Source organism: Canis lupus, chromosome 30 (assembly GCF_011100685.1).
Source record: "Canis lupus familiaris isolate Mischka breed German Shepherd chromosome 30, alternate assembly UU_Cfam_GSD_1.0, whole genome shotgun sequence".
NCBI classification, from domain to species: domain Eukaryota; kingdom Metazoa; phylum Chordata; class Mammalia; order Carnivora; family Canidae; genus Canis; species Canis lupus.
This window is the reverse complement of record NC_049251.1, coordinates 28,051,176-28,073,044: the sequence shown is the minus strand read 5'-3', so window position 1 is coordinate 28,073,044 and position 21,869 is coordinate 28,051,176. Positions and strand designations below refer to the sequence as shown.

At 48.4% G+C, this 21,869-nt stretch overlaps 1 protein-coding gene across 23 annotated transcripts in view; it reads right to left on the bottom strand.

The window, feature by feature from the left end:
• The window catches only part of TPM1 (tropomyosin 1), a 28,470-nt gene extending 7,068 nt beyond the window's left edge, over window positions 1–21,402 (bottom strand). For 3 of the 23 annotated variants that reach the window (XM_038580610.1, XM_038580618.1, XM_038580606.1), the window contains exons 1-8: window positions 21,161–21,402; window positions 19,922–20,047; window positions 7,229–7,362; window positions 4,630–4,747; window positions 3,264–3,334; window positions 2,425–2,500; window positions 1,902–1,964; window positions 1,556–1,625 (exon numbers count right to left, since the gene is read on the bottom strand). In XM_038580610.1, the coding sequence (XP_038436538.1) occupies window positions 1,556–1,625; window positions 1,902–1,964; window positions 2,425–2,500; window positions 3,264–3,334; window positions 4,630–4,747; window positions 7,229–7,362; window positions 19,922–20,047; window positions 21,161–21,274 (772 nt within the window). In that variant the 5' untranslated portion in view covers window positions 21,275–21,402. Of the gene's footprint in view, window positions 1–43; window positions 127–1,555; window positions 1,626–1,901; window positions 1,965–2,424; window positions 2,501–2,931; window positions 3,008–3,263; window positions 3,335–4,629; window positions 4,748–7,228; window positions 7,363–15,334; window positions 15,525–19,921; window positions 20,048–20,245; window positions 20,372–21,160 lie in introns of those variants that run through there. The other 20 variants (XM_038580621.1, XM_038580626.1, XM_038580619.1 and 17 more) reach the window with 15 other exon arrangements.
• Between the last annotated feature and the right edge of the window lie 467 nt (window positions 21,403–21,869).

Below are 21,869 nucleotides of genomic sequence, written 5' to 3'. Positions count from 1 at the left end.
TAGCGTGAGGGCACGGATGTGAGCAGGCAGGGTGGATGAACATTTACATGGAAGTCATATCGTTGAGAGCGTGGTCCAGCTCCTCGCTGATGGCTTTGTACTTCAGTTTCTGAGCGTACAGCTCGTCTATGACCAGGAAGTGGAAGGCAGAGATGCAAGGGCATGGAGAGTGATCAAGAGATGGAGGGTGGGGGTGGGTGGCGCGGACGCCATCCCGACACAGCAGCAAGGAAAGGGCAGTGCATGAAGGAAGTGGTATCGCAGCAGGTGGCCAATGCAGGAGGCGTGCGTTTTGTTTTTAAATGAATTGAAACAAAAACAAAAAGAACAAAAGCCATTAGAAAATAAAACAAGAAGACCCAATATGAAAATCATCACAAATGTGGTTGGTATGTCAGTAAACCATGGTAAGTCCTAAATGAGACCACAGAAGGCTGTCTCCTGGGTAGGTGATAGAACACTTTTCCTGTCTATAGCTGTATTTTAATGGTGCTGGCGCGGTCAGCTACCTGCGACTATAAACAGTGGGAAAAATATCCAAGGACAGGGTTTTGGAAGGACAACTTGTGACTCTTGTCTGTCATTCTTATCTGGCTCCACCTTCAAACCACTGACTTCCTGACCAAAATGGACTTCTGGGTTATGGGTTTCTGGGCACCCTGGAAGCTGCCTTGTGAAGTCTTCTAAGCCACCCTGCTCCTGGCCCAGGAGGCTTGAGAAGCAAGGAGAGCTACAGGTTTATGGTGGTGCTGTGCCAAATCTGCAATTTAGTCTTTGTAATGATGAAGATTTCATACTTCTGCACTTAGGCAGATTGTTCTGCAACCATCTGTCACCCACTCTTCCTCTCTAGCTTGGTTATTGTCTGCACCAACCTTTGGGGCCTCTGCCAGCCCCTTCTGCCTTTCTTGAATTTAAGTATTTCCCTTTCTTTCTTTCTCATTGCTGACCCTTCTCACGACTCAGAGTTCCACATTTAGCATTTCTGTGAGATTAAGGTGGGTGTTCCTAAAACAAAACCTACGTACCTTAGGGGAGAAAGGCTTAAGTATAATCTCAAAAAAAAAAAATAGTCCTATTATCCCCACACCCCTTTCAAAATGTGGAGCATCTCGAGGACATTGAGGACATAAACCCCACCCTTATGTTGGATTCTTACTTAGAAGATGAGTTGTGTCTAAAAACAAATCCATGCCACTCTGACAATTAGGAGGTATTAATAGCAGAAAATAAGCTAGTTGCTATCACCCTACAACCACCTCACCCACAATGACAAATAAACCTGCCATACTTCTCCAGAGTGTGACATAAAGCTGGATGGCATCTGCCATTAGAGACAAACGGGCCTCTTCTGGTGGCTTGAGTCATCTGGTGAGCATAGGACTCAGGTCCAAGAGTTTTAAGAGTCACAGAATGAAAACCCCAAAGGACAGATAGGAAGAATATGCAAGAGCAAAAAAGTGTATCAAGGAGGATGCACTTGGATTGGAAAACTGCTTTGCAAGGTCAGTATGCAACTATAGGACTAAATTAAAAACAAACCTTAAGATCTTACCTTCTAAGTCATCAATGCTTTTCTCCAATTTAGTTACTGACCTCTCCGCAAACTCAGCCCGAGTCTCGGCCTGCAATGATTCCATTTATTTCAGTCAAAATTGGGAAGCTTTATGTCGCTAGTAGCTACAAATATAGGGAACCCTAGAGCATGAAAATGAAGCACAGCACCCGTAAAATGGATCTAGAACGACCTGTCAGTCGCTAGCATAGCACATTAACGCCAGGACTGCCTTTGAACATTCCTGACTTGGATTACCATACTTCTTGGATTACCATACTTCAGCTCCGTAAGAATGGGGCTCAGTTAAAATCCAGTTGGCTTCATTCTAAAACACTCATATTACCTCCTTCAGCTTGTCAGAAAGAACCTTGATCTCTTCCTCATATTTGTCTTCCTTCTGCGAGTACTGTAATTAGAAAGAGCATTCCAGATGTCAGGCTATAGAGCTCACTCTACTCAGGTCTTCTAATACAAAGAAAGTGCCAGCCCAGCCAACAGATGTTGAGGATCTCTTAGGAGGTAATGGAGCCTCTGGTATCAAATGGCATGCTACAATACATTCTCTGTTTTCTTGCCTATTGTTTTACATGGGTTAAGAACAAGATAACTTAGCCATGTGGTGTTTAAACCAAGCAAATTAAATTGTTACAGACGATTCACATATTCAACATAAAATATTTTCCCTATTAAAAAAAAATGTTATCCAATAACCATCAGGACATCACCTCAAAATGATGCCATTTGCTAAATAAAACGCCTAAGGGACTGTTGCTTTCATCGGCGGGGCCTCAGATGAGAAAAAGTACGTGTTTTTTGAGCAGCTCTTATGAGAGACTCCTTTCCCCCACACCATGCTCCTGGCCTACCTTCTCAGCCTGAGCCTCCAGTGACTTCAAGTTGTTCGTCACAGTTTTCAATTCTTCTTCAAGCTCGGCACATTTGCTAATGTTTTCGATCAGAGGCAGAAAGGATGGGAGACAAGCCCAAGGAAGGAGGAGAGAAAAAGGAGAGGGATGGGAAAAAGTGAGAACTGAGTCCTAGAGAACAAAGGGCTGCCTTAAAGTAGCCAAATCGTCAGGTAGTAAAATGCTCAATTTTGCCAAGGACACTGTCCCCCCAACCCTGCAACAGCGGAAAGGCAGGGTGACAAAATCCAACAATTCTGAAGTGTGATAATTTGGCTACTTTTTCGGCTGCACCAAAGAGCATTTATGAAGGAAAAACAAAGGAGTATAAAGGACCCAAAGAAAGCACTTAAAGCAAGATAGAAGACAGCAGAGGGTGTCGTTATACCAAACGAACCAGTAGACACTGGAAGCTGAAAGACGTCTGCATTGCAGTTAAACCTAAAACCACACATGAGCCATCAGTACCTTATCCTCTGCAGCCATTAATGCTTTCAAGGTCTGATCCATTATTCTTAATTGTTCTTCCAGCTGTCGAACTTGGCTGTTAGTGGACACAGGAAATGCACAAGGCCATTCTCAAAATCAGTGTGCAGGTAAGGCATGCAGTGGTACACGCATTCATACAGACACCCCACACAAGCCCTCCGTGTTCCGTACTCGCAGCTCATCCACGGCAGATGAGCACAGAAGGAGCCCGGAGCTGAAACAGGTAAATGTGCAGCTGCCAGAAGGTCATGCTGTTTAGTCACTGCTCTGTAGCATCCCACACACAGCAGACCGGCACCAGGCCTACTTACCTTTCTGAGAGCTCAGCCCGTTCTTCTGCGCGTTCCAGGTCGCTCTCAATGATGACCAGCTTACGGGCCACCTGTAGAACAGACACACATACACACATCATGAGGGTGGCAAGCTTTGAGTAAGGGGGCAAAGCATGGGCATGGAGGTGGGGAACGGATCTACCAGCCCCTAGAACTTCTTATAGACAAAGAAGATGACTCTCTTTCCCATGGACTGGAAAGAAGTAACTCTCTACTGGGAGGGCCAATGGAGAGTAGACCAGAGGCTTCGGCTCACAAAGATCCAGAATGGTTGGTTTTGAGTAGGCAGTCTCATTTTAAGTCTAACCCAGGTGAAGTTCCTATAATTACATAGCCAGCCTAAGTGTGGAAGGAGGGAGAGATACAAAATTTACAATCTCAAAAATAGCAGCACGATGAGACATGATCCATTTGATGCTGTAAAGGTAGGGGCTGCCAAAACACACTGAAAATAATCCTGAGAACTCTACCAATTTAGAGCCCTGTACCTCAACCTTCTCTTTGTGGAGGAGGTTAAAAATGACAACAGAATAGCAACAGAAGCTAACATAAGATGAGCTGGTAAGATGACTAATCAAGCTCTCGATTCAGTGGAGGAAAGAACCTGAGAGAAGAAGGGATCCTCTGAAGCGTTTCAAGTAGTGGGCATAGGGTAACCGGAGTGGTAATAATGGTGGTCATAAAATAATTTTAAAAAGTAGAAAAAAAGGGGTGTCAATACCATTTCAAGATAGCCATGATACATTAAATGAAAACTAAAACAAATCATTAGCTTTGTTATCACAGGAGGTTGTTCTCATGGGGACAGGACCAGAAGTTGATTTACCTGTGAACTTCTCTTGACAATGGGATTCTATCAACTGGAAAAGAGAGGACAGACTGAAAAAAGCCTTTTGAATCTACATGGACTTTAGCGCAATGGACTGTGTCTCCATGCTGCCTGAAGTGGATGGTGCTAGGTGAGTCACACCAGGAAGAGCTGCCTGCGTGGTGACAATATGAGAGGCTCTTTCCACAAGTGACAAGAGGCCCAACTGCCTTTTCTCCAGGCCAAACATCTTTTGTCCTGGTCGGGATGCTGCAAAGGTGGGGGGCAGGGATCCTGGGGGAAACTTTGGTCTTTCTCAATGCTATGGATTGGCTTTATGATAAAGCCTGGGATCCCCTAGCAGGATCAAATCAGAACTATTTTCTGGAGACAAGGGAACTCTGTTTCTCAAAACCACCCATTTCCACCAATACAGCAGTGTTTCACAAAAGAACCCAAGGCTCATAAGCATGGTTCCCCAGCCCCCACCAAGGCCACTGCTGGCAAGTCATGAGGCTTTGGGTCCCAAGATCTGACCTCTTCATACTTGCGGTCGGCATCTTCAGCAATGTGCTTGGCCTCTTTCAGTTGGATCTCCTGAATTTCCATTTTCTCCTCATCCTTTTGGGCTCGGCTTTCAATGACTTTCATGCCTCTGAAAAGTAGACAAGCAGGAAGATCCAAGGTTTAGAGGAGATCTCCATAGGCCCACACTGCACTGGTCTGTGAGGCTTGGTGTAACGGGTAGACCAAAATAGAGCACAGAGCTGCTCTTATTTTCCAAACCATGAAGTAAGAGTTTCCAGAGCTTAAGACAGAAAAAGACATACACATCTCTGTTTTTTGTGAATGAAACCTCACACTTTCTTTTTTTATTTTTTTTATTTTTATTTATTTATTTATTTTTTTAAATTTATGATAGTCACAGAGAGAGAGAGAGAGAGAGAGAGAGGCAGAGACACAGGCAGAGGGAGAAGCAGGCTCCATGCACCGGGAGCCCGATGTGGGATTCGACCCCGGGTCTCCAGGATCACGCCCTGGGCCAAAGGCAGGCGCTAAACCGCTCACCACCCGAAACCTCACACTTTCAATACTGGTGAAAACTGTCCAGGGATCTAATGTTAAATGAAAGGTGCAACGTCAGGATCCCGTTTGAAACTGGGAGGCACGGAAACAGGAAAAGCCAACATGTTTTACTTGCTATATAAATCATGGGATTTCTTCTTTTTCCTGGTGAGAAGCTTCAGCTTGAAAGTTTTAACAAAAACAAATTTTGTCTTCATGTACTTCTTATTAAGAAGGTAGCTGTTCTTACCCCATTAGCTACAAATGTGACTGAACCATAGGAAACTGCTGATACTTGACTGCATCAGATCTGTAAAAATGGCAATTTCCTATGGGTCAACCGATACTTTAGATAAGAAACTATGAATTCTGCCTTTAATAGAATTCTTTCACCATAGAGGTGTTGAGACACACGGATACCGTTGTCTATGCTGAACATGTATGTTTGGTGTTAAGTTTTGGAAAACGTGAATTGTTCCGTGATATGTTCAGTTTATGGCATATGTTTTTTTTTGTTTTTGTTTTTTTTTTTTTTTAGAAGATTTTATTTATTCATGGGGGGAGGGGGCAGAGACACACGCAGAGGGAGAAGCAGGCTCCATGCAGGGAGCCTGTCATGGGACTTGATCCCGGGTCTCCAGGATCAGGCCCTGGGCTGAAGGCGGCGCTAAACCGCTGAGCCACCTGGGCTGCCCAAGGCATAAGTCATGTTAAAACGGGATTCATTTAATAAAATCTGAGCAGGCAGTTCAGATAAATAAACCAGTAGTTTTGGATGAAGTACTATGGTATATATTAGGAAACCAAGATTCACGTCTTGGCTTAGCCATAAATTCGTTGTGAGACTTTGGATGGGTCGCATTAACCGATGAGTCCTCCGTTTTCTCATTTGTAAAACGAAGGGATGGGGTAAGTCATCTCTAAATTCCTTTTTCCTACAAACTCTAACATTGCCAGACTGTCTTTTAGGCTCACTAACAAGTATATTTCAGGAAGGATCAGCCACAAAACCACTGGTATGTGTGCACTGTAAGAGATGATGAGTCATCTTAAGGAATTCCAACACTCTCCATTAGAGAAGAAACAATAAGCAACAGTGAATAATGAACTGGAAACTTCAACTTAAAAGCTTCTTTAATCTTCAAGTCTGAAATTACTCTCTATCCCTGGTGGCAGGGAGCAGAAACTCACTTCTATCTAAGAGGGAGAAATGGAAAGAATGGCTGATGGCATTCACCTGCCCAGGTCATAGCACGGATACACTCTCCCCGGGTTCTGAACCACCACACCACTCTCTCATCCTTCTAGCAGAACTCTCTAGTCTCAATGAGTCATGCTTGGAATGCTTCTATGTAATAGGAATATATGAACTTGAATGGTTGAGCATAAGAAAGAGTATCTTCTAGGATACGTGGAGTTGTGCGTCTATATGGCCATGGTTTTCCTTTACTACCACAAAGCTGAATCTTGGAGTAGTAAGTCAGGAAGAGCCAGGTTACAGGGAGCGGGCTCAGAATACACAGGTTTCTTCTGTATTTACATGTGCATGAGTGTCTTATCAGCAGTACTAAGTCCAAAACAATTTACTGTCACAGATCATATTACTGTTTTATCTGTGCTTCCTCTTCCACTTATTTTTAGGGTTATTTAACAATTGAGAGTCCCTGGTTCATTTATCAAGGCCCAGTCTCTGCTGTGTATTTTAAAATAAAGTTTATCTTTTAAAAAATGCCTAATTGCTCTGTGGTCAGCAGGAGCTGAATGAACCAAGAGGCATCCCTAGAATGTCTGGTTTAAATGTCCATCTCCTTTGCTGGACAGGGAGCTGCATGAGGGCAGGAATAGGATCTTTTTCTTCTTTGTAACCTCGGGGTTTAAAAATAGCACTTGGCACACAGGTATCCCACTAATGTTAAACAAACAAACCCAGTAAAGTTATATCTGGGATTGAACGAGGAAATGATCCCCCCAAGGGACTGTAAAACTCCTAAGCCCCAGATCAGAGAAGCCTCCCTGTCGCACCCAGAAGGGAGGCCTGTGCAGAAAGATGGGCTGGGAGAGGCACCCTCACCTCTCGCTCTCGTCCGCTGCCTTCTCAGCCTCCTCCAGCTTCTGCAAAGCTGTTGCCAGTCGCTCCTGGGCACGATCCAACTCTTCCTCAACCAGCTGGATGCGTCTGTTCAGAGAAGCTACATCGGCTTCAGCCTAGGCAGAGAGAATGAAAGGCATTTCAGGCTGGGAGAGAAAAGTGAGGGGAGTGCCTTCAGGAAGTGGTGGAGCCTGAAACACAGATTTCAGACAGGAAGCCTGGCCCCGTGGGGACCTACCTCCAAGGGCACCACCTGCCCTGGTCAACTCTGGAGTTCTGTGAGGCTATGATGATTTGATACAATGAACTGGTGTGTTTACAAGTCTGCACATACAGTTTTCAGTGGCCAGAGGGACTGTGAACGAGCGCACTCTCTCACTGGGTTCTTTTCTTCTTTGGAACTTCCACACTGACCCTGACTGCCACTGCGGCCACCTCACTCACAGAGGGGTGACGGGGTGGGGGCCGAACAGAGGCAGCACTTACCCGGGCTCGGCCACACAAGATAAGAGCATGACAGCCAGAAACCAGACTCAGGAGTCTGCCTTCCCCCTTCTCCTGGCCATTGGCTCAAAGGAGTCTTATAAAGGAACTAAAATAATTAAAATCAGCCATTCTTCTTCTTTTTTTTAAATATTTATTTATTTCTACTCAATGTGGGGCTTGAACTCATGACCCCAAGATCAAGAGTCATGTACATACTCTACCAACCGAGCCAGTCAGGCGCCCCTCCCCCCCTTTTAAAGATTGTATTTATTTATTCATGAGATACACACACACACAGAGACAGAGGCAGAGACACAGGCAGAGGGAGAAGCAGGCTCCATGCAGGGAGCCCGACGTGGGACTCGATCCCGGGTCTCCAGGATCACACCCTGGGCTGAAGGCGGCACTAAACTCTAAGCCACCCGGGCTGCCCAAATTCAGCCATTGTAAACTATACACCCTACAGATACAAGGAAATCTAGTAACCCCCCCCTCCTCCACCCTCTTTTCAGCAACCGGTGTAGAAGAACTCGGCCACCCTAGAACAGGGCCAAGACAAATTTCCCAAGTGTTTTTGAGATAAGCTTACTGGCATTTCTTACAAGGTTGCTACTAGAAAAGTTTCAAACTCCTTAAGGAGGAAAGCAGTACAGAGACTATTTTTATTGATATCTGTATCCAAATTAAGATGTTTCTTTTTTGGGGATGCAATGATTGCTTACTATTATAAACACTTGCTATTATGAGCTTCAGAACACTTGTAGGACTGTGATGGCCCACTGCAGACACTTGCATTGGTGTCTGTTTAAATACTATGTGTGGAAGTCAAAGCTAGGACTTACTAATCAGGTTCCATTTCCTCAACCACATCCACTTTGAATATGTGGGTATCATGGAGTGATCAAGTTTTCAGGACACTTGAGAGATTTCTAAAAACTAAGATACATACTTAAGCACCCATGCTAGTTCTATCTATATTCCCATCTTCTTTACTCAACAGGAAGCTTCTTACATGTAGGGAGTCACAGTTCTCTGCACACAATATGGGCTCAGTAAATGTCTACTGAATAAAACAAGTAAAACCAACCTAATTTAAACAAAAGAAACTTTCTTAGCTCAGGGACCCATGATATACAAAGTTTGAAAGACCCATACATAGTTAGAGTCTGTGATTACGGCCTTGAATGAAATTAATACGAGAACATTCAACCATTTGCCCATCAGGATTTGTAAAATTTTTTAAATGCCAAGTTTTGTCTAGGGAAGAGGTGATTAGGGCACCTCCAACTGGGGTGAAGGACTTTACAAAAAAAAAATTCAAATATACTTTTATCTTGTCAAAAATTAACTATGTAATAATAACTGGCTGACGAGACAGGGCATGAGGAAGAGGGAAATGGATCCGAGGACGACAGTTTACAACCACACTGGCCTACACGGTAAATCCTTCCCAGTGCACAGCTAGTAATGGGTTCTGCTAAATCTAATGGGCAGGTGAGTATGGGTTTTTTCTAGAGGAGGGGGGAGGGTAATAGGGACGATAAATTTCTTATGTAGAAGCAACTGTCTTCTCAACCTTATTTTTTCAAAATTGGAAGGAAGTATACATTAAAAGGGTCAACTTTTGGGTCAGATCTGCTTTGGTCACTGTTCTGTATTTTCCATTTCTAGTAAGATTCTATGTCCTTTATGAATGAGGGTAGAGGGAGATAAGCAAGTCTGAAAGTTGAAAACAAAACGAAGAGCAAAACCAAAAATACTGTAGTATAATGTCTATGTCATGTACTCAAAAGTATTAGTCTCCTCCCCTTCTTTCATAATTATTATTTTAAATATGAAGGCAAGTATCCTTGTTACAAGTGCTGTGGCCAGAGAAATGTCAACAAGATTTTCTCTATAATGTTTTCTTGTAGCCACCACATTTTAAATTTCTGCTTTCTGTTTCATCTGGGCCCCAACCTTGAGGACTTTGTACTCACAGGAAGAAGCCTGTTTATGCTCTAGGGAAACGACCTTCAGAGTGACAGGGCAACCTAGGTCCCTGGCTTCTCACCCAGCTGGGGCACCAGAGGGGAAAGACCAATGCTTGTTCTTGCCACTCTACACAAGATTCCTTGACCTGAAAGGTTCTCCTCATCAGTCTCTATCTTCCCTCTTATTGCCTCTAACTCTAACCATTCTTCCTTTAGTCCTGGACCCTGTTTTATAAATGTCACTCACTGTTTCCCTGGGAGCATGTTGCAGAACCTTAGACTTCCCGACATTATGGGTTGGGTCCTGCAGGAATACCGCCCAAGAGGGCCTCATCCAGGGCACCCAAGGAACAGCTGGGAATGGAGGTCCATTCTAGGAGCCAGGACTAGAGAGATCACACCTGTGGGTGGTTCACAAAATGGGGTCTCAATTGTTTTAAAGGTCCCTAGGCATCATTCAGCAGTTCCCACAACTGGCTGAGTACCAGAATCCACTAGGAGGTGCACGTTAACAATGCAAACTTTCAGGCCCCATCCCCGGAGATTCTGACTCAGGAGGTCAGAGGGGAGGGCAGGCATCTGCAATATAAGCAACCTGTTCCATTCCTGCACCTTCCCTGCCCCACCATCCACAGCAGCTGGCAAATCTTTTGGGAACTACTCTCTGAGCTCTCTGTTCAAAAGAATTTTTGATAGAGGATTTTGATAGAGGATTTTTGATAGAGGGCTGACTATGCTCAGGCCGTACAGCCATCAGTGGGAGAACAAGACTAGAACCCCAGTTGCCTGGGTCCTTACGTGTGGGCTCTGTTACTTCTCCTGGCCTCCAGGAATCTCATGACAGCGCTGGATTGGTGGTTCTTACCCCGGGTGCCTTCTGTCTTCCTAAATCAGAATGGGAGATCCTCTACAGCCTCCACTAACACAACTACCCACACAAAAGCAAGGCTTCCGCAACAGAGGATAGCCAGTACTAGTGAAGTTACTATATTGAACGCCATCCTCTTAAACAAGTCCTCTCAGTCCTTTCAGAAATAACTTCATCACGCAGCACTCATGGGTGAGTGACGCCTCCTATAGGGACACAGGGCATTTGCTCTCAAGCCAGGAAATCAATGCCTGCTGCTCCTGGGGTTTCCCAGGACAGGCTAAGGTGCTTATAGGCTACAGCTGGGACCTGAGAGCAGTGTCTCGGGGGTACATCTGTCCCCATGAAAGCCTTCTCTGGGAAAAATCTGGACTCTTACCAGCTTCTCAAGCCCTACCATATTGGTATGGTTGCAATGTTGTTTGGGTCCCTAGAATTCAAATGAAGTTTAATTCCACAAATAAATTAAGGGTACTTCTCTCAATTTTTGTGTGTGTATGTATTTGGGATTATGCCCTTTGTTCAGAAGGCCCCTACGTGGGGCGCCTGGGTGGCTGAGCGGTAGAGCATCTGCCTTTGGCTCAGGGCATGATCTCGGTCCATGAAGTTCTGCATCAGGCTCCCTGCAAGAAGCCAGCTCCTCCCTCTATGTCTCTGCCTCTCTCTCTGGGTCTCTCATGAATAAAATAAAATTAAATTAAAAAATAAATAAAAAACAAAAGGCCCCCCTCACCTTTAATGGCTTTTATTCCTGGTGTTTTTTTTTTTTTTTTTTTTTTTAAGTTTTGAGGTTTATTTAGGTATTCTCTAAGGTTCCTTTCATCACAGAACCTGGGCAGTCTACTTAAGATTTAGCCTGTGTTTACCTCTGTCAGTACAAGCCCACAGCCACATGAGTAGCTGTTATTTTAAAAGCACATATAAATAAGGCATTTGGGAAGGGTCAAGACCCAAGAAGCAAATTATTTCCAGGCATGGAAATCACCCTCAGTGTGCTGGGTTAGCTTCTTCTAACAACGGCTGTGTGTTGACACTGCTGGTGGAGTCTTTCAGTTTGGGATGCTAGTTTCTTTTATTTCAAAAGTGCTATTGTGTCCCAACGTGTAATGAGCTACTCAGAAGAGACTGCTATATTAGTAAAGGCTACCAATTATCTTCCTGCAGATCTGTTGTTAAACAATCACCAGACACTTTGCAGTTGTGCCTGCCCTGTCCCCTCACCCAACCCGAAGGTACTAGCTGCCCACACAGAAAACAAGGGTAGGTACACAACTGCCCCCCACCCAATACAGTACGGTACTACACAGAAATCAAGGGTGTGGCCACCTCAATACAGCAAAATATTACTCCAAATCAGATTTGAAAGAAAACTTTTAGGCCTAGATTTTCATGAAATCCAGATGTTACAGCCAACACAACTAAAAACAAAACAAAAAACAAAAAGACAGCAATGATGTTTACTTTAAAAAAGCATTCTAGGCGATCCCTGGGTGGCTCAGCGGTTTAGTGCCTGCCTTCAACCCAGGGCGTGATTCTGGAGTCCTGGGATCGAGTCCCATGTTGGGCTCCCTGCATGGAGCCTGCTTCTCACTCTGCCTGTGTCTCTGCCTCTGTCTCTCATGAATAAATAATTTTTTTTAAAAAAAAAGCATTCTAGTTAAGACTATTAAGAAAAAAATAACTGTAGGAGAATAACAAATAATATTCTATCCTAAAAAGTGATCCTCTGGAATATGTTTTCAAAGTCCTGCCTGAACCAGCGGTGGAACATGGGATGATCAAAGGTCAAGCATTTTTATTTCATGCAAACTGTAGTTATACAGAGAAGGTTTCACCCAACTTGCTGTGTAAGACCAAGTGTCTACGGCCAAGTTAAACTTATGCCCTTATATGGTAAGGAAAGAGGAAAAAAAACCACTGAGGACATTAAGGGGCACTCCCATGGATAACAGATAAACACAACCTCCTCTATCTGTGCCAAAGCCTATAATTTATGAGGCATATTTGTATAATGAGGGAGAACGGACAAGAACAGGGCATTGTAGTGCCCTTGCCTTGCCTACATATCAAAACAGACATCATGAGTGTATATTCCAGTTACTGCCAGTAACTGGGGGTGCCAGTGTGAGCACAAAGCACACTCTCGAGCTTCCTGGTCCCAGAGATATTTACCAACTTGAAAGTGGAAGAGGACAGGGGATTTTTATAAATTGGTTATTTCCCACAATTTAATAAAACTATCAGTTCAAAACCTATAGGCTACAACTTTAAGTCTCCTTGTTTGCTGGACTGCTATCCACAAAGGAGGAAAGACTGGCTCCTTCTTGCTACTTTTTCCTTTGATAATGACAACAAACATACAAAACCCTGGTGGGTCACAAGACCTAGAGTCAATCATTCTATCAAGCAAAGTATCCTCATTCCAACCGTTTCAAGGGCCCACACACCTTGGAAAAACAAACCAGTAGGAAATAAGTGATAGCCAAATTTTCCAAGGTAAGTGCTGCCATAATAGGGCCAATTAACTATAGCATGTCTGAACTTTTGAGAATAAGAACTTAGGGCCAACTCTCCAGTCAAATATTTTTTGCAGTGGCTCATGATTCTGACTCTAAACCTCTATCTTTGCTGCCAAGAGAAACTGTGACTACTAGCTTACCTCACAGCGCTGTCTGACAACTACCAAGAGGCTGGCTTCAATAAGCTACTTCCAGGTCCAGCTGCAGAAGTCAGAGCAACTCTCAATCTGAAGTGGTCTCTTTAATGGTCTGATTCAGTTCTCAAACTGCTATCTTAAAAGGTTCTGTGTCCAGTCACCTGGATGGAGTGTTTTCCAAATTACTTTTAAAAACCCGGCCCAATTAAACCACTTTAAGCACAGAACTTTGAAAAGAATCAAAGCATCATCTCCAGCCAACAGACACAGGAAGACTACGGTTACGAAAATGATGCAGAGGAGTAGAAGAGTAACAACATGCCCTTCATAAAAATTAATCTTCTGCGTCTAACATCAATTACTGGGACAGAAGTTAATAAATACAAGGCTCTCCTGTATAGGACCACATATTCCCTTTCTTAGGAGGGTGAGGGGAGTTCTACTGACTTCTGCCACTAATGCCACTTCAGCCAAACGTTTCCTCCAGTCTGTCCACGTCCTCTCTCCATTCAAGTTCCAAAAGAAAAAAAATTGATTAAAGAAAAGCATTTACATGGAGCATTTTAAAATGCAGTGAAACGTCCAGGCCATTCTTAAGACCCTCTGATAGGTGAAGGCAAAGGGGGCAACAGGCAAAGCCAAGTGCTGTGCAATTTTAACACCAGCTGACACCTAGTACTTAATCTGTTGCCCATACACTGCTGTACCTTCTTTACACATACTAATTCCTCTCGCTACCTTAACCGGCAGGTACTAGTATTATCCACATTTTAAAGTTAGGGATCTGAGAGACGGAGAAGTTAATGTGCCCAGTGTCTCACAGGTAGTAAATAGCAGAAGCCAGAATTCAAGTTCTGGCAGTCTGGGTCCAGAGTTCTCATTCTTATCCATCTTGTTCTATTAGCTTTAATGGTTCAAGGACAGCTGTTAGCCAATCAGAGAGGGCCCTGGAATCAATTTATTGCCCTGCCAAATTCAGACGTATCTATGCGGTCTCTGCTGACCTGTTCTCAAGAAAATTATCTTTTGCTGATTGATTTCCTGATTCCCATCTGCATTTCATCTGAAATCTCCTCCAGCTAGGCCTTCCTCCTAAGAGAATCCATTGCTTCCCTGTATTTTATGCAAAACAGGTCTTGAAGTTTCTGCAGCCAGCCATATTGCAGTTACAAACACCTAACGAATGCAATTTACTCAACTCTGAATGGGTCCATATTAAGCACAGCTGGGCACCTTATTATGTTTGTTGTAAAATTCCCAGGGTGTTTGAGCATCCTGATTTAAAACACAGGCTCAAAAACCAACAAATAGTAAATGCCCGGACTACCTCTGAAATCCTATTCCTGTTTGTTGGATACGTTTGCCTTAGCAGAAAGGAAGGAAGCCAGGTATTACATTCACCATGGGGGAGGGGGAAGCCGGCAGGAGAATACACCCAATAATCGCTGACATTCAGCCAACTTTTTTCAATACTCGGTAACAAAGGAATGTCTGTAGAAGACCACTGGGGAGGAGGGATGGCTAATACAAAGGGAAAAGGTGCACGGGTCACATACTCCTGTCCGAACCCGGCGCTGTCAAGGTCTCCACCACCACAAAGAAACAGGCTTCCAGAAAACCAATGGTCACTGGGGACGGACTTTAGCATCCCCAGGCCCCAAAGTCTAGCAGCACCCCAGACTTGCCCGGTCGGCGCCCCTTTTCCAAAGGGACAGATTTCCGCAAGGTTTTCCCTCTTCCCTCCCCACCCTCGGAGTAAATACTGCCAGCAGCGCAAAGTGCACATCCCGGGGGACCCCAGACACCGGGGCCGAATGCAAATAACCCCAGAATAGAGCCTTTTCTGGGAAACTGCTGCTTCCAGAACCTTCTCAAGACAACTGCTGCTTTCCCTTGGGGCTTTTACTTTAAAGCAGCTGAGATGCAAAGGAAGGGCTGCAAAGAACAGGCGGGGCCGCTCCCCCGAGCCAGAAGCCGGCTGCGCCAGGTGCGCCCCCGCGGGCGTGGGGGTGGGGGCGGGGGCGGGGGCAGGTGGGCTCCGGGAGGCCCTGCACCGCGCGGCGGGCCCGGCGGGCGGGCGGGGGCGGGATGCGTGGGCCCCTTACGGTCTCCCTCAGCTTCCTCTCGTAGTCCAGCTCGCGCTGCAGGCTGCCCGCGCGCTCCTCCGCCGCGTCCGCCTGCTCCTGCAGGCTCCGGATCTTCCGCCGCACCGCCTCCAGCGAGCTGCTCCCGGCCATGGCTCGGGGCGGCGGCGGGCTGCGCGGGCAGAGGCCGGTGCTGCGCTCCCGCCGCCGCGGCCGCACTCCCGAGCGCCGGCCGCCCCGCCCCGCCCAGGCCGCGCCGCGCGACCGCGGCGCCCCCAGCGGCCCAGGAGCAGCCCGGAAGTGGCGGGCTCCCGGGCGGCGCAGGCGAACCGCGGGCCGGTGCGCGAGCGCCGCGGGCGGGGCGGGGCGGGGCGCGCGCCGCGGGAGGCACTGCGCATGCTCGCGGCGGCGGGGCCCGCGGAGGTGCCGCGCGAGCCGGGGGCCGCCTGCGGAGCCGCGCACGGCCGGGAGCGAGGACTTGGGGCTCCGCGGCGACGCGGGGGAGCGGACCTGGCTGCGGAGCGCGACGGTGCCGCCTGCCGGCGACGGGAGCACGGCGCTCGGGCGTTCTGGGTGCCCTCGCCCGAGAGGGAGAGAAGCGGAGCCAGAGGTTTGGGGCCTGAAACGCGTCCCCAAAGGGGCCGTGCCTCGCTGCCCAGAAGCCCAGCACGCCCGAGCCGGACCACAGCAACCTTCCTCCCTCGCCGCGCTCGCGAAGCGAAAACCACTAACATACTGCATTGTGGTTAGACCTGCCGAGCGCAGGCTTCCTGGGTTCGAATCCGCTCCTGGGTCTCTCCTGGCTGTTGACTTTGGCCAAATAACCGGACTTTTCTGGGCTTCGTCTGTAAGCATGGGTTAACAGGAGCACTTTCCTCATAGGGCAGTGGTGAGGGTTGTGAAATACAAAGCGCTTAACACAATACATCGTACATAGTTAAGTGGTGGCTTTAAGTGAATAAAACAAATGCAGGCACTGGCTTAAGATGCAGGCGGGGCGCATCCCCGGCTGTGTTCTCAGGGCCCCGAGCCTCTTTGGGGCTCGTTTTCCATAAAAACAATCGTCTCGAGGATCCCTTATACTTACAAACTTCTCTGGTTTTAGGTCAGCCTCAAAGATCTGGGATCTGACCGATTCTGGGCTGGACTGGGAGGTCTTTAAAAGGCACAAGCGTGAAGGCTACAGAACCCTAATAGAGCCTCTGGCTCCAGCTGGATGAAAACCCAGTTTCTGGGAACCATCCTCAGCCAATTCTTCCACTGGGCCATGTATTTAAGAACCTCCTAGGGGCACCCGGGTGGCTCAGGGGTTGAGCCGTCTGCCTTAGGCTTGGGTCGTGATCCCGGGGTCCTCGGATGGAGGCCCCATTGGGCTCCCTCTGCCTATGTCTCTGCCTCTCTCTCTCTGTTATGAATAAAATCTTTAAAAAGAATAAATGCTTTCTATGTGTCATGGCTTTCTTCCTCACCTTTCTCGCAGGAAGCCCTTCAAGTCAATTTCTGATGTGTTTAAGTGTGGGAATAATGAAGAAAAAACCTACTTGACGACCCTCTCCTCCTCCTCCTCCTCTTCCTCCTCCAAAGCCCGAACAACGAACCTCCTGTGCTCTCCAGACTCATTTTCTTTGGACTTTGTCAGGTCTCTACTGAGTCTCAGAAACCTCTGCAGGTGCCCCCACGTCCTGTAGGTGGAGCCTCTCGCTTTGTTTCCAACACAGTTCATCTAGTCCGGCGGGAGGTTACAACTTTTCCCCTAGAGTACACAGTGAGCCTCCAACTTTGAAAGTGGAGGATGGGGGCGTCTGGGGACGTCCCCGGAGGAGCCAGGGAAACTGCTGGACATTTGCAAGTGCTCTCCGCAGCCAACTAATGACTTAATGTCCTGCTTTTCAAACACCTGGGAAAGACAGTTGCAGGTGAGTTCATTTTCACGCTGATGTCATTATACAAGAGTTTAGGACAGTTCTCAACCTTGGCTGCACATTTAAAAAATACTAATGCGTGGGTTCCACTCCCAGAGATTCTGCTTTAATTGAGCTGGGGTGCAGCCTGGATTCTAGGGTTTTAAAACTTCCCTAGGAGATTCTGTTTACATAAGGTTGAGAATCGCTGATGTAGGAAGCAAAGACCTACAAGGACTAAAGACTCACATTCTGCAGATAACTGACACATCACAATTATTGGGGCAGGGGTGGGAGGCCAGATAGAAAACGTTCAGCCTCATTCAGGTAGAACACCAAAAAAAATTCAGACCAAAACCATCAGGGTGGGATCCCTGGGTGGCGCAGCGGTTTAGCGCCTGCCTTTGGCCCAGGGCGCGATCCTGGAGACCCGGGATCGAATCCCACGTCAGGCTCCCGGTGCATGGAGCCTGCTTCTCCCTCTGCCTGTGTCTCTGCCTCTCTCTCTCTCTGTGACTATCATAAATAAATAAAAATTAAAAAAAAAAAAACCATCAGGGTGCTACCTTGTAAATCACAATCTTTTAAGCTAGGAAGACCCCTACGTCTGGAATAAGATTTACAAAGTATGTTGGTAAATAAGTAGAAAAATGTTTTTAGTAGTAGGAAAATATGGAAATGCTTTTACACTGCTGAGTAATGACAGCGAAGTGTCCTAATTCCAAGTGTAATACGATTCTACTTCAGGAAGCTGACCTCCTACCTCCCTCTTTCTCTAGTGATATCAGTCTCTTCCTCCTTAAGTCTTGACGATTTTTACTAGTTGGGAATCACTTTAAACATAGCATTTCTTCGCAAACGTTCTTCTTCAACATCCCTACAGTTTCTAAACAACCTAAAAGGTCCTAAAAGGGAAGATGATCAATATATACTACCCCCCCCCCCCCACAAAAAAAAGTGCCATATTAAGCATAGTTTTCCGGTAGAAAAAAAGAACCAAAACAGTTTCAAAAATTCCCCTCCCCTGTTAACCACGCCCCTGCCCAAGGTGGCTTTAAATATCCTCATTTCCATTTCTGCCCCACCTCATACCAGCATTCCCTTAAACAAGACTTTTCAATAAAGACATGATAGCGCTGCATAGTTACAATAATTATGATCTTTTTTCCCCTCTAAGAATTGTAGTAGCTTTTTTCTCCTTCTCTTGCCTTCAGTCTTACAGGGCTATTTTCAAATTCTCTGCATTCTTTTCCTTATAAGGACTATCTCTCCTTGATCTATCAGCGGCTCTTTTGAAAAAGCCAAATAAACGTCCTGCTGGACAATTTGGGGGAGACAGACATCCTCCATTTAACCTTATACGGAGCAGACATCTGATCTACATTATACAAAGCAGGCGCAGTTGTATGTGTTTTTTGGCTCTTTTTCTAAAGCCAGGTAGTTTGTAGCTTTAATGTTTTAGCTAAGTCAGTGCTTCTGTGAACCCCTTTTCCAGTAATCTTGACGGCGATTGGAGTATTTTTGTTGATTCTAAATGTCCGATGTCTGGATTTCTCATTTATAAAGCATGCCTGGAGATTACATTTTAAGCCTTTCGTGCCACAAAAAGCCTTTACTGGTTTCAAGAACCCAAGACCCTCCAGCAATTTGCATTTTCCTCTCCTACAAGAAATTCTGCCATTGTGCTTGGTAGTTCAACTTCTGGGCACAGCTTTCCCCGGTGCTCATACATTCTTGGAATTGTTACTAACTTCCCAAGGAATTCTTTCCTAATTGGGCCTCTAGCCTTAATGAGCTTCTACAATGGAATCCAACAGTGTGAAAAGAAGTCGTTCCTTTGGAAATCTAATGCTTGGCTTGACTTAGGGAGCAGACAAGGCAAGCTCTTCGGCTAAAAAGATTCCAAAGGGCAGGGGACAAAGTGCTGGTAGAGTTTTTGCAGTGTGTGCATCACCCCCGAAACTATGTGGTGGTTGTCAGAAGGCTGACAGGTGGGGGTGGGGCAAGCAGGAGGGGCAGGGGGCAGTTAGCTCACTATACCATATAAAGCACTGAGCTATATATAACTCCCAGGGTACTTTCAGGATCTAGTGCTGTCAGACTGCAGACCCAAGCAAGTATCATCTTCCCAGGCAGATCTTAAGGGCTGGATTAAGGTTCCCCTAGTAAGAAAGGAGGCCTCAAGTGTCTCTGCACCCCAGCATCAAGCTCAGCCTTCTAAGTAAAAGTAGTAGTGCCATGTCCTTCCTTCGATTCAGAGACTGGGCCCTCGGTACTCTGACCAGACTCACCATGGAAAACCAGGCATTCCCACCCATCAGAGGCGGCAAAGGAAAGGAAAGAAACTGAGGTATTCTGTTTGCACAAACCTTGATGATGACACCTCAGAGGTCTTCTGCCACCAGGGAGGCAAGGTTCACCTCCAGCATCCAGTTTCAGCCACTCCACTCCCAGCTTCTCACCCACCCACCTCCACCCCCCAGGAGTGGGGGAAAGAAAGAGAAAAAGAAAGAGGAGTGGATGAAATATAAATGAATGTGTGCAACAGGAGTCTGAGGCAGCATCCAGTGCTCTGGGCCATGTCAGGGCTGTGTGCGGGTGTCCAGCAGGAGGAGGCGACCCTCCTCCATTGCTCCTTGGCCATTGTGGTGACCGCAGAGTGGCCACCGGGCAGGAGGTGAGGGAGGTAGTGTGAGCGTGCACTTACGTCAGTGGCCTTTTTCTCCGCCAGCTCCAACTTCTCCTGGGCATCTTTGAGAGCCTCGGAGTATTTGTCCAGTTCATCTTCGGTGCCCTTGAGTTTCTTTTGCAGCGACACCAGCTCATCTTCCAGCTGGGAGTTGGCCGTGGGGGACGGGGAGGGGTGGGGTGGGGGTGCAGCAGGCAGCGTGATCCCGCAGGGGAGGGGTGTGGGTGCACAGAACCAGAAGGACAGGGACAGCGGGAGAGAGAGAGGGAAAGACAGGGAGGGAGAGAGAGAGAGAGACAGAGTTAGCCATTCGTGCGCCGCGCCGCGCCGCGCCCCGGGTACCTTGGCGGCGGTCTCATCCGCGGCCAGGAGGCTGTCCTCCGCCGAGTGCAGCTCCTCCAGCACCCGGTCCCGCTCGTCCTCCGACGCCCGCAGCAGCTTCTCCTTGGCCGCGATGTCCTCCTCCAGCTGGGGGGCAGCGGCGGGCGGGCGCGGGCGGCCGGCACGGACCGGGTGTTAGACACACACACACACACACACACACACACACACACAACACACGAGCGCCTGGTTGGCTGGGGCCCCGGGCTCGGGGCGCCGCCGACTCGGGGTTCGGGGGACTCTCGGTAGCCTCTTCTCCCCCGAAGCTGGAACCGCGCTGCAGGGGCGGCCCACCCTGCACCCCCACCCCCCGCGGGCACAAGGCTCCACACCTGGGGGTGCAGAAACACGCCGCTGTCTCCCTGGCCTTCGGGCCGTATACTCTCTATTCTGTTCCATCTTTGTTCTTAGGAAAAAAAAAACCCCAAAAAACCCAAACCAAAAACAAAACTCCCTGACCCTCCCCTCTCCCCGCCCAGTCTCTAACCCAGGTGAAGCTTTTCTTCTCTGCAGCCTAAAGTCCAGAGGAACTACTAGCACTTTCGGGACTCGACTCCCCGCCCCCCCCCGCCCCGCAGTGATCCCCGATCCTGAGGATCAAGTGCCTCTAGGACTGGAGTGGACTTCGAGGGCTCTGGGAAGCGGAGGAGCGAGATAAACGTCCCCCGAGGAGACCAAAAAAGTTAGAATGAGCCGGAGTCTCGCTCGCTGCCCCCTCCGCCTTGCGGGCTGCGCGGCCCCGCCGCCCGGGCTGGAGGGGGGCGGCCGGAGCCCCGGGGGAGCCCCGGGGGAGCCCCGGGGGGAGCGCGAGGGGGAGCGCGGGGCGCCCAGGGCTCGGGGGCGCCGGCGCGGGCGCAGAGCCGGGGAGGCGCAGACCTGCTTGCTCCTGTCCTCCGCCGCCTTCTTATCGGCCTCCGCCTGCTCGGCTCGATCCAAGGCATTCTCCTTGTCGAGCTTGAGCATCTGCATCTTCTTCTTGATGGCGTCCATGGTGGCGGCGGCTGGGGGCCCTGCGGCTGCGGCGGGAGCGGCGAGGCGAGCGCGCGGCGGGGCGGCCGAGGCGGAGTGCGGGCGCGGAGCCGCCTGCTGCTCCCAGATATGTACTTTCCCAAGGGGGCGACCGCATTCCTCGAGACAGCCAATACTTTTTTGGAAAAGCTTTTTTCTCCGGCCCCTTCCCCCCTCTCCTCCCTCCGCCCCCTGCCCCCTCCCCGCGCCTTCCCGCGGGGGCCGCGCGCCCATTCGCTGCCGCCTGCCGGCCTCCCGGTTGACGGTGGATATGACTATATATGGGGACCCGAGCGCCGAGGCGGCGGCCCGCCGAGGCCGCCCTGTTTCCAAACCTGCGCGCCAGGGAGAGGGCGCCGAGGCCTCGCTGGGGCCGGGCCGGGCCGGCGCTGACCCCTGCTCCGTGCGCCCCGCGCGCCCCGCGCGCCCCCCACCTTCCGGGACCCCAGCCGGGCCCGCCCGAGCCCCAGGAGGCCCGGGGAGCGGGCCAGGTAGTGGGTGCGCGTGGCCCGGAGGGAGCCCCAAGACCCCTGCGCTCTCAGCATCCGGCCCGGGGCGAGGGGTGCGGGGGGTGCGG